General features: G+C 42.0%; 2 protein-coding genes across 5 annotated transcripts; both read right to left on the bottom strand.

The window, feature by feature from the left end:
- Window positions 1-435: 435 nt before the first annotated feature.
- On the bottom strand, window positions 436-4818 carry cnot11 (CCR4-NOT transcription complex, subunit 11). The gene is made up of 7 exons (XM_086090877.1): window positions 4149-4818; window positions 2745-2909; window positions 2482-2634; window positions 2194-2396; window positions 966-1168; window positions 792-888; window positions 436-716 (listed from the first exon to the last, which is right to left on the bottom strand). The coding sequence occupies exons 1-7, from the start codon at window positions 4450-4452 to the stop codon at window positions 516-518; spliced, it is 1326 nt and encodes a 441-aa protein (XP_085947003.1). The 5' UTR covers window positions 4453-4818; the 3' UTR covers window positions 436-515.
- A 597-nt stretch (window positions 4819-5415) lies between these two features.
- Window positions 5416-14611, bottom strand: LOC147164901 (abl interactor 2-like). Of its 4 annotated transcripts, XM_086091964.1 has the most exons (12): window positions 14442-14611; window positions 12521-12688; window positions 10282-10458; window positions 10155-10172; window positions 9912-10003; window positions 8795-8926; window positions 8421-8536; window positions 7742-7969; window positions 6573-6743; window positions 6329-6406; window positions 6093-6251; window positions 5416-5958 (listed from the first exon to the last, which is right to left on the bottom strand). In XM_086091964.1, the coding sequence occupies exons 1-12, from the start codon at window positions 14556-14558 to the stop codon at window positions 5783-5785; spliced, it is 1632 nt and encodes a 543-aa protein (XP_085948090.1). In that variant the 5' UTR covers window positions 14559-14611; the 3' UTR covers window positions 5416-5782. The 4 variants fall into 4 exon arrangements, with proteins under 4 accessions (XP_085948090.1, XP_085948092.1, XP_085948091.1 ...); XM_086091966.1 differs by lacking the exon at window positions 7742-7969 and having other exon boundaries at window positions 14442-14610; XM_086091965.1 differs by lacking the exon at window positions 8795-8926 and having other exon boundaries at window positions 14442-14610.
- Between the last annotated feature and the right edge of the window lie 439 nt (window positions 14612-15050).

The raw sequence follows: 15050 nt of genomic DNA, 5'->3' as shown, positions 1-15050 counted from the left end.
GGTGCATTTCCTAGCCCCTCCCCCTAACCCCAAGCATAAAAAATTATTGCCTAGCCCCATTCCTTATCCTAACCTCAACCATAACCTAATTCAAACCTAAACTCTAAAACTAAGTCTTGACCCACAATTTCAAGTCGGTCCCCACAATGGTAGTTAAACTTGGAAAAAACACGCGTGTATGGGCCCCACAATGTAGCAAAGACAAAAAGTTTCTTGTGTTCTCCTGGAACTAAAGTGAAACTTTCATCTACAGTTCCAGGAACTTCTAGTTCTTGGTACTTTTCATTCCTTGACAAATTTTTCTCATCTGGTTCCAGGAGTTTCTCTGACCTCACCCCAGCTGGTGTAAAAGGCCTTGGAACTGATATTTGACTTTAGTTCTTACAGTACGAAAAAAAATTCCTACTGTTAAAATAAGTAATGACAATTTCAAGATTGCCCAAAAAAAGGTTTTATTTTCATAATTTTGCATTGAAAGACAAAAAACTATTTACAGTATTTTGTAGTCGACCTCGTTATTTAGCGGCCTTGGCGTCGGGGAGTCCGCCGTCCCCGGTGTCCAGACTCTTGAGGAGACGAAAGAGTCCGGCCGCCTCGCGTATACGACTGAACTCGATGCAGAAGGCCTGGACCTCGATGAACAGGTCCTGAACGTTGATGATCTTGTTCCGGATCAGAGACTGCAGGAAGACGCACACCAGACGCACCAAACGGTTCTGGACGAGCGCAAGAGCATTGCCGAGTCAGTCGCCTTTTTTTCTCGTGTCTTCGACAAAAAAGGTGCGTCCTACCTGCATGTACTTGTCTTTGATCTGCTCGCAGGTGGAGATGCAGTTGGAGATGTAAAGGTGGATGAACTCTGGAGGCAAGTCCACAGCTGTGGTCAACCTGGCGCACGCGCACACCGACATGTGATGAGTTTACAGTGCAGGCGCCACGCGCAAGATGGCGCCGCTCGTGCTGACCTGTTGACGACCTCCATGGAGTGCAGCGACATGTCCATGTTGACCAGCACGGAGAAGTACTCCGTAATCTGACTACTTTGCATCAGCTTGAGCAGCATCTCGATGGCCACCAGCGGGTTGTTCTCCACCAGGTCGGGCAGCTTGGCGGGGGTCAGCCCGATTTGGTACACCAGCTTGGGGTCCTTCTCCAGCTCCGCCAGCAACTTAATGGCGGGAGGGTTCACATCAAAAACCGTGGCGGATTACATATTTAATATTATTAGAAACCACTTTATCATAATGTGTTTGATCATCAACACAATATAGGAGGGGGGGTGGATCTAAACAAACCGTTCTTAAAAAATTACAAAAAATCCAACAAATGTAATAAACTCAAATTAAATCCAATTGAACCATACTTTGTGTTTCTTTCAAGTACCACTAGAGGGAGTCCAAGCACCACACTAAGTAAGCATCACTGAGCTAGACCAGAGACATGTTATAAAGAGGCATCGTTTCACCTGTTGACCAGTTATGTTGTTGCATCCGCCATATTGGATGTGGCAGATTTTCCCCCAGACACACAAATGAATGGAGTGAACCTCATAATGCCAAAACCTACACTATACACAAAGTAACTGACATTTATTCATTCATATATTTTTGAACCAAACATGTTCATATGCCACTTTCATGCTTTTGATTTGTAATTGTTTACACCTTTTAAGTTTAGTATACAGTGCAGTTTTGAGTTTTTAAAGTGTTTACAGCTTCAGCATGGAACAATGTCACAGTGATGACAAATATTTAAATAGTAATATTCAATGTTCACTCAAAAACATTTGCATATTCTAATTTTAATGACATACAAGTCACACCAAAAAAAATTTTTATTTTGAGTATGTCATTCAAAAATGTATACATATTATATTTGTGTGATTTAAAAAAAGTTGATATTGTTATTTTTGGCTAATGTTGACATTCAACTGATTTTCATATGTGATGATTTGTACCAATGTCACTACTAAAAATGGCAGTCAATGGACACGGACTAGTTTTGCTTTTAGTTTTAACTTTGTCTTTGGAAACCGACATAGTATGAGAACTAAATGTGGTCCAATTGAGTTGAATGAGAAAGACAAGTTTGTTTGGAAGCTTCCATATCCGTTCAATATGATTTTGATTTCTTTCTCGCTGTCGAGATGTTGACCTTGTATTTTATGATGATTTTGTATTTAATTTTCTTTACCTGTGACTGCTGCTGCGCGGACAGCGGGCTCTTGAAGGCCTTGGCCATGACGCGTTTGATCTCCAGGCCGGTGCTGTTCTTGACGCACATGGATCGGTCCCAGTGTACGCGGTGGTCCGGCTCGGTGGGGTTGAGCCACGCCAGCTCGTCCTCGCACGCGTGCAGAGGGGGAGGCGGACGGATCAGCTCGGGCCGGAAGTGGCCTGCGGAATGACGCAAATGGACAGGAACGACGCGTAGTGTAAATAACAGAAGCGGGGTTAGCGCCGTCTGTGCGACCGTACTGACTCTCGAGTGGCGGGCGCGGCCCGGTGACCAGCGACTCGATGATCTGATTGGCCACGGAGCTGTCGAATCCCGAGTTGGACGAGTCCGGGTCGGGGTCGTTGAGGACGCTGGGGAAGCTGGCCTTGCTCTGCGTGGGCAACTCAGACTGACGCTCTGCGGCGACAGAAAACACACACAGTTGGTCAAATTAATACTGGAAAGATTTAACTGGCATTTAACCAGGGGTGTGTAGACTTTCTCTATGCAGCGAAAGGGGGTCGTACCCGCCAGGGCGAGCTGCAGGCCGCTGATGTCGATGGACTGCGGCATGCTGCTGACGTCCATGCACGACACCTGCCTTGGCGTCTTCTTGAACAAATCTCGAGGCGGCGCCAACATCAGCTGCGACAGGAAGAACTTCTCGGCCTGCGTGATGGGCGGCAGGAAGCCTGGACGCACGCAAACATCACACTCGGCTTTAAAAACACAACCCCTGCTGGCCATTTCATTACACAAGCCAATGGCATTAAATGCAGGAGAAAGAATTCTGCCACTTTAGATTGGCAGCGGCATAGGAAGTGCTGTTCCTAATATTTTGGGGAGCTTAATGCTTTGCAGATGTACAAAAACGAGATTTTTTTTTTTTAAGTTTCTCATTTATTGTATGTATTTGTTTTTATAAGTAGAACATTTTAGGTTTTTGCTAATTATTTATTCATTTTTATAAGTAGAGAATTTTAAGTTTTTGCTAATTGTTGATATTTTTTTTTTATATATTTTTTTTAATAATAAAAAAATTACATTAGTTTTACCATAAATAAGTGTGTATAACTTACACACCACCAACTTTATATTCAAAAACTAAATAAATGCAATTTGTATTTTAATCTTCAACATTTAAAAACAAAACTTATTTTAAACATGAAATATATTTTTGCAATATTTTTAATGAATATATGCAATGTATTCATTTATTTTACTAAAGGACTGCATCTTAAATGTACAAAAAAATTATAGATGCATAATTCGAGTGTTAATTTTTTTGTTGACAAAATAGATAGGATATTTATAAGTAGGCTATTATGTGTTTATTTTAAAATAAAACGCATATTTCAAAATAAAACGTTTGCCAATATAAAAAAAAGTATATATTTTTTTCTTTTTTTTACATTTTCCTTTAATTCATCAACTTTAAAGTTTTGCATGTACAAAGTTGTATTTTTTATGACAATGTTGAATACAAATTATTAAAATGTATGTTGTTCTAATTTAAATAATTCAAATGGTTAAATTTACAAATATTTAGGTAAGTAGCAAGATTTGAGTTTAATGCTTGAAGTAAACTGCTTAAGTAAGTAAGTATTTTAAATAAAGAAAAGTATTTTTCCCTAAAATAGATTTTTGTATTTTTTATATTTTTCTCAGTTATGTATTTTGTTTTACAATATGGGTGGACACAAACACTACATAAACAATCAGTGCATACCTTTTCATTTCCTTCATTATTCCCATTTTTACCATTTGTGTGCTACACCCGTGCTCGTTGTTTTTTAAAATACAAGAAAATAAAAGCAAAGGTAGTCAATGTCGTGAGAAAAACGTCGTTTGAATTACAGACAAGCTTCAACCATATACACCAGCAACGTGCTTTTGTCGTGCACGCGCACGCACGCACGCCCTGACCTGACCTGAGAGCAGCTTCTCCGGCTCGGTGTTGAGCAGGTGCGCGAACACGGCGGCGAAGGGGTTGGCGGCCAGCGGCTCGGTGCGGTACATCTCCCAGAGCAGGTAGAGGGCGGTGAGCCGCTGCGGCGAGCTGGGCAGCAGGTCGGGCTGCTGCAGGAGCATGACGAGCACCGAGCCCGCGCGGAAGTGCTCCGCCTTGCCGAAGTAGTGGTGGAAGTGCGTGGACAGCGTCTCGAACGTGTTGGTGCAAGCCTCCTCCGAGATGATGCCCAGCAGGTTGGACAGCTCCTTCGGCGCCAGCGTCATGGTGCTTTCAGTCTTTGGGGGCTCGCTACAAGATATTTGACCGAATTCTGGGCATAGTTACAAGTCCCGAAATTCTGGCGGTCGAACCGGGGGTGGGGGGGCTCGTCCTGGAGGAGGCGACCTAGCTGGCTAGCAACGGGTTAGCTTCGCCCAGCTAGCCAACAGAAACCATCCAAGCATGGCGAAAATAAAGAGTCCCCGCCGTCAGTTTTCCGCTCCGGAAGACTCAAACGCCACCCAAGAGTTTTACTGACCCATAAACGTGAACGATTCCCGGCTAGCAGGCACCTTATTTTGAACGAAAGAAATGCAAAAAAACCGGGCGAGATTGTACTTCCCAAAATGAGATTTTAACCGTTTCCTCAGAGGTGCATCATGGAAGGTGTAGTTCTACGCGGTGATTGGCCACTTTCCTGACAGGTGCTTTGTGGGAAGTGTAGTTCACATATGACGAAATCGACCTGTTGCTTTTCTCGGTGTATTTTTGTTGAAACCTTTATTCAAATTGTTTTTGATTGAAATTGAAAATTATTTCAAGTCTCTTAAATTTCAAACAAATAAAGAAATATCATTTGATAATTAATATCCATGCAGAATTATTTAAAACAATGCCTCTTTGGAGATACTTAAATGTTTTTTTTTTTTTTATGTAAATTGAATTGACTGATCTCTGTATTCTTCTTCTGTGTTCAATAAATGGTTGAATACAAAACATTTAAAAAAAGGTTAGTGGGGTGGCATAGGCCAAAACAAAGCTTGAATCATTTACTCATTTATCAATTCTGATTTATTACAGTGAATACGAACCTTAAACCAAAGACAAAAAAAAGCTTAAATGGGATAAATTGCTTCTTATAGTGAAGATATATATTTTGTTTCTTGATTAGGATTTGTAAAGCACATTAAATATAAAGCACACATTTTTATTAAAATATACATAAAACAAGTATTTAGTACGAAATATCACAATATATATGTATTTTATTTGACACATTTGAAACAGACCTGAAGTTAGTAGTATTATTATTATTTTTGGGGGGGGGCAAAAATAACATCATTCATACACGCACGCACACACTTTTCTCCTTTTAAGGGCCAGTACAACTTAAAAGCACAGAATAAAGCACAGAATAAGAATATAAAATATAACATGTACAGTATATACTGCACATATGTAAATGTGAACACGGCACATGTGCACACAAACACACTGTAAACTTCAAGAATGGACAACCGGGGTCCACTTCACAACATCAATAACACAAGGCTCAGAGGTGGCGTCACTATAAGTGCAATGGTTTGTGGGTAATAAAAAAAAAAAAGAAGAAGGTCAGTCTGTGTAGTGCATGATGGACTCCACGTAGTTCCCGGGGAAGAGTCCAGTTGTGGCGTTCATGATGCCCTCGAACCAGCCATCCTCATTCTTCTTCAGTACGTAGATGATGGCGCCCTCCTGGAAAGACAGCTCATCCTCCTTGTCGGCCGTGTAGTCGTAGATGGCCACCACTAGAGGGGGCGACATACCCTCATTTAGTCTTTTTTTTAAGTTTTTGCTATTTTCGCATCAAAGCATGTATATTGCACTAAAAAGCAATGACGTCATTGCGTGTATGCGCGTTAAATAAAGTTGTCATTTGAACCTTTCTCCAGGTAGTTCCTGGGAGCCCAGGGAGGGTCTTCCTCCGCATACGGGTCATCGTACTCCACCACCGCCGAGTCCTCTTCTCCGCCCTGGGGGTCATCGTTCTGGGGGACATTAGCGGGCGCCGTCTCCTCAGTGGGCGTCGCCACGTCCGAGACTAGAAGCCAGATGACGGACGAATCGGTTCTCTGGCACATCATTGGACGATGAGAAAGATGTGCAACGTGTACTCACTGGATTCCTGGAGGCGAGCCACGAAGCCCATGAGGGGGAGCTGAGGAGTGAACTGGAGGAGGGAGGGGGGCGGAGAGGCTGCAAAAAAACAGACCTGTTGTTTTTTGTTCTCTCTTCACACTGACTATCCCCCTTTTGGGTTAAATAACTGGTGTTCCCGTCGCTTTTGTTGCCCATCTTTTCTATTGACAAAATACGAGAAGTTGCTCATATTTGTTATTGTTTTTTTTCCCCCAGCACGTACCCGGGCTTTGGCCATTGTAGTAGGGCCCGCCGTTGACTTGGTGGCTCTGCGTGCCGATTGGCTGTCCGGTGACAGAGGGCGGGCGGCGGTAGGGCAGGGAGCCGCCCACCTGCGGCGTCTGCAGGCGGGGCTGAGGGCGGTTCATGCTGAAGAACTGAGGCACCACCCCACCTGATGCACCAAACGTGGAATTATTTTCAATGGTATGCAATGAGATCAAAAGACGTGGAATGATATTGGTGAAAAATATTGAATATTTTTGTGAAAAAATTTGAGATTGAATAATATGGAATGATATTGAAAGATGCTCCTAAAAACGTATAAACAGAGTCTATTTTATTTGTATTTTTTATTTCATTTATTTTAAATGTTTTAGGTATCCCAAAGACGCATTTATGCGTTTTTTAATGCGAGAGCATACAGAAGGCTTTGACGCAGCCTCTCAACTGCAAAGAACGGTTGGAGAAATGGTAGTTATTACACAAACGGCCAGCAGGTGGCAGCAGAGTATAAGAGATCAACCAGGGCCATGTTGAAAAAAAAGCTCTTTTACTCATATTTCTAAATAGATTTGTGAATATATTATTCTAATGCTAATTGCTGCAAAACGGAAACAGATAGAAATATACTTTTTTTTCCTGAAGAGACTCTAATCTTACTTTTGGTAGGTTCCATGTTTTTATAGCAATAAAACACAATATTCTGTGGGCCTTGCAAAATCAGTCAAAATACAGTCAAACAGCTGGGAGCGAAGGGGGTTGCTTCAGTGAAAATGGCTGGGAGTGAATGAGTTAATATAGAATGATAAGTGAAAAATGTGCATTATGTTGGTGACAATTTTTGAATTGTTTATTTATTTATTTTTGTATGTGGAAATTTCTGGAATGAGCTAAACATTTAGAATTTTGGATGAGAATGATGTTAATCTGTTATGTATAATTTTTCCATTGGGAATGAATGGGTAATTTTTTTGTGAAAATGTGGAATTGTGGAAAAATAATTTTTCAAATGAGAAAATTAATACCTTGGATGGCGTAAATTCTTTGAATATGGTGGAATTAGATTGATGCAAATTGGATGAATAATGTGGAAGAAGATGCGAAAAAAAAAAAAGCCTCAGCATTCACACCATAAAGCTGATCGGAACCAGACAGGAAGTAGAAACTCACCTTCTTTGGGTGACGGCGAGTGGGGGGAGGGTGGCGGTGGAGGTTGGATGCAGGCGGTGCCCGGGATCTCGTTGGGCTCGGACAGAGGGGACGGGGGGGCATGCGGCAAGGGCGCCGGCAGGCTTAGGGTGACGGAGGAGGAAGAGGAGGACGAGCAGGAGGAAGAGGAGGTCGGAGACGAGTTGGGGGCGCTAGAAGACGAGCTAGCCGCTCGGGTGCAAGGGGAAACTTTAGGGAGAACATCCAGAAGATTCAGTCAGCTTTTTTGGGGGGCTTTTTGTGCACTTTTATCACAACAGTGAAGGTGAAATGAGTGTCGGTTGTTCTCTCACATATTTGTGAGTTGCTACTCAGGAGCGGATTTTTTTCTTTGGTAACCTTTGTTATTTGTTGGAATAGTCGCCATTTCTGTTTTTGTGCTAAATAAGATGGCGACAAAGCTGTGTCAAATAGAAAAGTAGTGCCTTGCCGCCATTTTGTGGCATCTCAAAGCAACAAGAATGGTAGAATAAAAATGAAAGTAAAATTAAAGAATTAAAAAAAAATAATAATAATTAACCTGTTCTAAAAACTATTTAACACTACCTAATGGCAACACTTACAGATATATTCTTTATCCTCTGCAAAGAATGACGAATATTACGGCGGTTTACCGAGTTGAGTGTGTACAACTTTTTACCTGGGAAGACTCCGGGCGGGGATGGCGTCGCCACGGGGATGGGCACACCGCTGCCGCTGTTCTCTCGACTGCTGCTCCGACTGCTGCTGCTGGGATGACTCCCTCCGCTACTGCCACTTTAAAACAGACATTAAAAAAAAATTCAAAATTGTTCCTAATATGAGAAAGAAGCATATGGCGGCGAAACCGCGGCGGGACTGACGGAAACGGAGAAAAATGTTAGCACCAAGCGGAAGAAACAGCAAAGAAACGTGAGAAATGGATTGGATGACGGCTCAGGAAGGGGGCGGGGCCAAGCAAGCGCTGCGATCGGCGAAAGAAGCAGATGACGGACTCCCAGCTGGCGGCGGCCATGTCGCGTGGTCGAGGCTGACCTGTACGAGCGCGGCCGCTGGATGGGAACAGCCGTTCTGTCGTTGAGGTTCCCGGCGGCGGGGCTGCAAGCGTAGTGGTTGGGGACCACCGGAGGCCGCACGGGCTCCAGGGTCCTGTAGGGGGAGCTCTTCCTGTATGCGCACACGCAGGTTAGGATCGGACTAGAAAAGACACGCCCCCTACTGGCTAAACACAAATTTGACATTCTGCTTCTTTCATGATCTCCGTCCCTGCTAGAGAAAAGCCAAAACGAGAATGTGAGTTAACGAAATATTGCATTTTATTCTGATTTAAAAATCAAAACATGTTTGGTTGAGCGAGAAGTAAAAAAAAAAAAAACGATTTACTGAGAAAAGACGGCCGAGCGAGAGGAACTTCATGTGGGTGACCTACATGCTGGAGGAGGGAGAGAAGGAAAAACAAGCTTTCATAACGCATGATGTCATTCCTCCCGATGATCTGCGCGCGTGTGATGTCATCGCCTGTGTAATCGTCTGGCCTCAGGATGCACACACATTTGTTTTGTTTGAATCATTGACATAGGCTTAAAACCATCATTTGAAACACTAATCCTTGTTGAATGAAAACCTAAACAGTGACTTGTAACCATGTCATGTCATTAATAATATCATAAAAGGGTTTTGAAGTAAATGTTGTTGTTTTTTTTAACTCATTCACTGCCATTGACGGCTATGGACGTCAAAAAAATCATTTGAACTGTTTCTATTAGTTACAATTTTGTTTCCACTTTTGTTAACAAGAGTATGAATACCTAGAAAAAAATATTGTATAGTTAGAACAGATATAAAATTTGTGATTGTGAGTTAACTATTGAAGTCATGCGCTTATTACAATTTAAAAAATTTAATCGCCTGACGCCCCTAATTTTTAATAATCTTTTCTTTTTTTTTACCCTGAAAAATGTCTAGATTTTCATACTCTTGTTAACAAAAGTGGAAAAAAAAATGTAAAACTAATAAAAAAATTGTTAAAATGATTTTTTGGACGTTTATAGGCGTCAATGGCAGTGAATGAGTTAATAAGTCCCCAGTCGCATTCATAAACATGTTTGTGTGTGCACGCACACTTTGAGTGATTCAAGATGACGTCACGTACCCAAAGATGCTGCGTCCTGCCCTGGGGGGGCTGGGGGGCTTCTGGCTGGAGGGGCTGAAGCCGGGCCCCTTCGTGTTCTCCTGCCCGTTCACCTGTTCAAACGTCACGCATCAGTCTTCATCATCTCATACTTTGAAACACTACCCCAGGCCTTACTACCAATTCTTGAACCCTTAACCTTGTTTAAAACCATAACACTGACTAATTTGAAAGCTGCGCACATCACCAGTGCTTCTGACTTACCTTCAACCTCAGCAACCACTTAGCACATCAACGAAAGCAAAAATAAAACAGACAAGGAGGAAGTGGTCAACATCGGTATCAAGGAAGTCACGTGACGACGACGGTCATGGGGATCAACCCATCGCACCTTGACGCCGTGGCCGACGTGGTCCAGCGCGCCGAAGTCCAGCGGCTTGCGGACGTAGCGCAGCGGCCTCTCCGGATTGGCCGGCGCCACGATCTTGTGGGCGCGGCTGGCGTTCTTATTGGTGGTCAGCACGCCGATTTCCCGCCTCGCCACCTTCTCCTTGTGGATGTCCACCGTCTGACAAACAAGATGGAGGCGTTTTCTTTTCTTGACAAAATGTCCTTTTTGTGTACAAACATATACGATAGTGTTCTGGAGGGGAAAGGCGTAGACATTTTGTGCCAAAATACAACCTTGTGTTTGGTCAAATATGACATTTTTGTGCATTTTTGTGGATTTGCATGTGACAATATGTTGCTCTTTTGTGGACACATATAGAGTGAAGAAATTGGGGGCAAGGTTGGTGGTGGCAAAATCCAACTTTTTGTAGTCAAACAGTTTATTGTTTTGCACAAATGTTGCATTTTTGTTAACAAATACATCATTTTTGCAACATGTACGTTTAGGAAAAATGAAATTTTTGTGACAAAATGCAGTGTTTTGAGGGGATACCTTTGCAATTTTGCACCAAAATCTAACTTTATGTAGTCAAATATTTCATTTTTGTGAACAAATGTTGAACTTTTGTAAATAAATATAAAAAGTTTTGGTGACAATATATTGTTCTTTTGTAGACAAATAATGCATAACTGTTTTTGACAATATTGTAAGATTTTGTGAACAATTATTTAGTATTTTTGTAGTCAAGCATTTCATTGTTTTGCATGTTGCGCTTTTGTTGACAAACATAATTTTGACATTTTGTATGTTGAGGAAAAATGTACCGGTAATTTTTGTGACAAAATGTCACAATGCCAAAATCCAACTTTTCATTTTTGTGCACAAATGTTGAACGTTTGTAGATAAATATAAAACGTCTCTTAGTGGACAAACAACATTTTTATGATTAAACAAGTAGTATAGCAATTTTGTGCCCCACATTTTTTTTCTCCACTTTCTCTTTGTGCACACTTGTTGCACTTTTGTAAACAAATACCAATTTTTGTGACAATAAGTTGTGCTGAGTGAAAAAACTGAATTATTGTGACAAAAGTGTTTCGAACCGTCATCGGTCCCCGAGGGCCACAGTCCTGCCTATTTTAGACGTCTCCCTCCTCCAACACACCTGAATCAAATGATCAGGACTGTTACCGGGTTTCTGCAAAGCTTTCTGATGAGCTGATCCTTTGAATCAGGTGTGTCGCAAGAAGGAAACCTCTCAAACACGCAGGACTGCGTTGTAGACCTAAACATAAGCCATTTTGCAACAAAGTCCGACTTTGCAGTCAAGTATTTCATTCTTGTGCACAAATGTTGGATTTTTGTCCTCCTTCTAGTACATCCTAATGATGTTCCTGTCCCTGTCCCCCCCCCCCCCCCCTCACTAAACTTCTCAATTTTTGACGCCAATTTGGAAGCACCAGACTATGAAAAGATGAACAAGTAAGAATGACGCATATTATGGGTGTCAAGTCGTGTTTCAAAGCGCGAAACGAACACAACTGTCCTTTGGAAATAATGTATAATGGCCCGTTTCAGATCCATCATTATCACTCTGCTGTGATGCGAAAAAAGGAAAGAAGAAAAAAAAACACGATGCCGTCCGTCTTCTTCAGGCCTTGTCAGAAGCGCCGCTGTGTGTGCGTAGAAGTGTGTGCGCGCGTGTAGAGGTGGCAGCTGTTGTGTAGGCGAGTGTTGCGCACAGGCTGTGACGCTGGCTCGCACAAAGATGAGCTTATCTACTGTCAGCATTCATTTACATGAATGCATAATCAGTCGGGCTGCGTGAAAAGCCAACAACGCGAAATTCACAAATTTGGGTCCCATGAAAATATATACGTGATACATTTATATATATTTATTAACACGAATGTACGAAGCGAGGTTGTTTTGCTTTGAAAACGAGTTTCCTTTCTTAAACGTTGCAAGCTTTGCACCAAGAATGTGAATATCGATGAAACTTAGCTATATTTTAATGCTAATTTCTGCACGGAAAGAGATACAAAGGTACTTTTGTCTTGATGAAACGAGAGGCTCTAATCTTTCTTTGGGTAGGTTCCATGTTTTTTATAGCAATAAAACACAATATCCTTTGGGCCTGTTCAAAATCGGTCAAAATCCAGTAAAACAGCCGGGAGCGAAGGGGGGTTGCTTCAGTGAAAATGGCTGGGAGTGAATGAAGTTTATGAAGATGGCCGACCTGTGCGATGTGGTTGACGGAGCTCTCCATGCAGCGCAGCTGAGACGTCTGAATGTCGAGCATCTGCAGCAGGTTGTTGGCCAGAGTGTTGATGAGGTAGGCCACGCTGGCCACAGACTGCGTGGTGTAGCTCTTGGTCTCCTCCAGGGCTCTGTGCTTGTCCGACGCCTGGGCAGGAAGTCAAACGTCAGCCATTTCAAATCATAACTACAGTCAAGTCAGCCATGTGTTCCAAGATTGGCCGACGGTGGTGTTTTGATCACGAAGTGATAAATGTGTGGAAGCTAGCAAGCTAGTGGGAGAATGCTATTGCTAACGTGGCGGTTTACATTTTTAACTTTTATGTCATCTTCATAAAGGCTTGCGTTCTTGAACTATGTGTTCTAAGATGGCTGACAGACACAAACACTACATGCTGAACACAAGTGACCACGAGCATAATTTCCAAGCGTCAGGAATGATGAAACCTCCAATGTCACAATTTGGTCAATTTCATATTTTCCACCACAAATCTTCACTACTGGTCAATCGACTTCTGTTAGTGTTGTTTTGACAAATTACTGTGCGAACATGGCTGATTTTTGGAGGTACGCTAGCAGCTAGCACGAGGCTGAGACACTCCCGTAGCAAGCCAATTTTCGCTCAAACGTCATTTCACACGTGCTTGCATTCAAGTTGTGTCCAAGTGAGCTAGTGTACGTAAAAAAAACCTACAATTTGGTCATAAGTAATTAACTAATGGCGGCTAGCGTGCTAGCAGGAGATGCTAACGTAGCAGTCTACATCTTCACATTCATGCATGATTGGATTCAGCTGGCAGATCTGAGTCCACGTGACTAGCATAATGAGTTAGCGAGCTCATGGCTAGCGCAAGAAGCTACGTCGTTCATTCTTGAGACATGTCGTACCATCTGTGTGACTACATTTATTTTGTGTAAGCTTGGCGCTTACATGCAAATGACGTGTGTAATGTGTGTCTGTTTATGTGTGTATAATGTGTGTGTGTGTAAGCAGGACGAATGCAATGTAGGTCAGCCCCAAACTCATTCATGCCAGAGGTTGACAAGAAACGCACTGACACACACAATTCTACCAGGGGGGGAGGCCTGTATTGCTGGAATACTACAAAACAAAATTCATGCCAAGTGTAAAGGGCAATATGGAGAAATATAAAATGGGTGCTCGCAGCATTGTGGAGTGACCCCAAGTCATGAGTCCACTGGATCGCTAATTAAAGTAGCAACGTAACAACATTTTCTAAGCATGACAGTGTAAATGCTGTGGAATAAGGACTGGGCCGGGCCTGCGAATAATTAAATTCTACGTATATGATGCTCAACAATTACCCTGTAAATCCACAAAAAAAATATTCAGAAAATGCCAATAAACATTGAATAAACGTTTTTACATGAAAAATTGGGTGGGAATGGAAACCCAAAAAAAGTAAAACAAAATATTGAAAAACATCTGTGAATATGCGAATCAACTATGAGTATGCACTGGTCAACTGCAGGATGTCTGAACAATGCTTCAGCAAACTGAAATGTCACACATTTATGTAATTTTTATCTGATTATAATTTTTTTTTTAAGTTAAGTGTTAGTTTACGTGTTATATTACAGCATCACTGTTCATAACTCAAGTCATTGCTCACAAGTCAAGGTAAAAAACTAATAAATCAGCAGAGCAATTACTCATCTTAATAAACGTATTCACGGTACACTTAAGTTTACATACCACTGTAGACACAATAAGTTGTTTCAAGCAAAATTGATTTGATATAGTCTTACTATATCGCGGATTTTCACCTGTCACATGCGCAATGACCGGGGGTTCACTGTAAATTCGTTGCCGGCCGGTGGTACGCCCACTTTCACACTAAACGCCGATACATAAAGCTCCGCCAAACGGGAGCGCCTACCTGGACATAGTTGGTCTCGCAGTACTCGGCGACCCTCTCCAGGTTGGGGAAACTGTCGAGGAGAGCCGTTCTCCCCGCGGGGATCTCCTCCTCGAAAAGCATTTGAAGCTCCGCCATCTTTACATGTTTGCCTGACTTGTCGCGCCACAGCACGAGTGCGGCGTGCTGTTGCTTTCATGTACCCTGGGATATAGCAATCTCTCATGCCATCAGTGCTTTTGAAAACGGGGATAGGCGGCATTTACGTGGGTAAAAAAACGTTAATTTGTTAAAGAAATAGTAATCATACACGGTTGTAAACATTTGGAGGTTAATTAGTGTGTAGTTTCTTTTTGTTTTTGTGAGATTTTGAAATAGTAAATGAACAGTCACGAAGATATACGTCATGGTCGTAAACGCACCAGTTTACAACTCCCACTTTGTGATAATTCATTCTTCTTTTTCTTTTTTTTTTAACGAATATTCAGTTTCATGCATTATTCTACGTAACATTTCCATAATTTTAACGTCTTTGCAAATGTGATAATTTTAATTTGTAAAACCATACCGCACAAAATCACTATCCTTATTAGACATTATACTTTTATACAAATATATTACATTAAAAAA

This window comes from Leptonotus elevatus, chromosome 12 (assembly GCF_054856555.1).
Source record: "Leptonotus elevatus isolate MCC_2025b chromosome 12, RoL_Lele_1.0, whole genome shotgun sequence".
Taxonomy (NCBI): Eukaryota; Metazoa; Chordata; class Actinopteri; order Syngnathiformes; family Syngnathidae; genus Leptonotus; species Leptonotus elevatus.
This window is presented reverse-complemented; position numbering and strand designations above follow the sequence as displayed.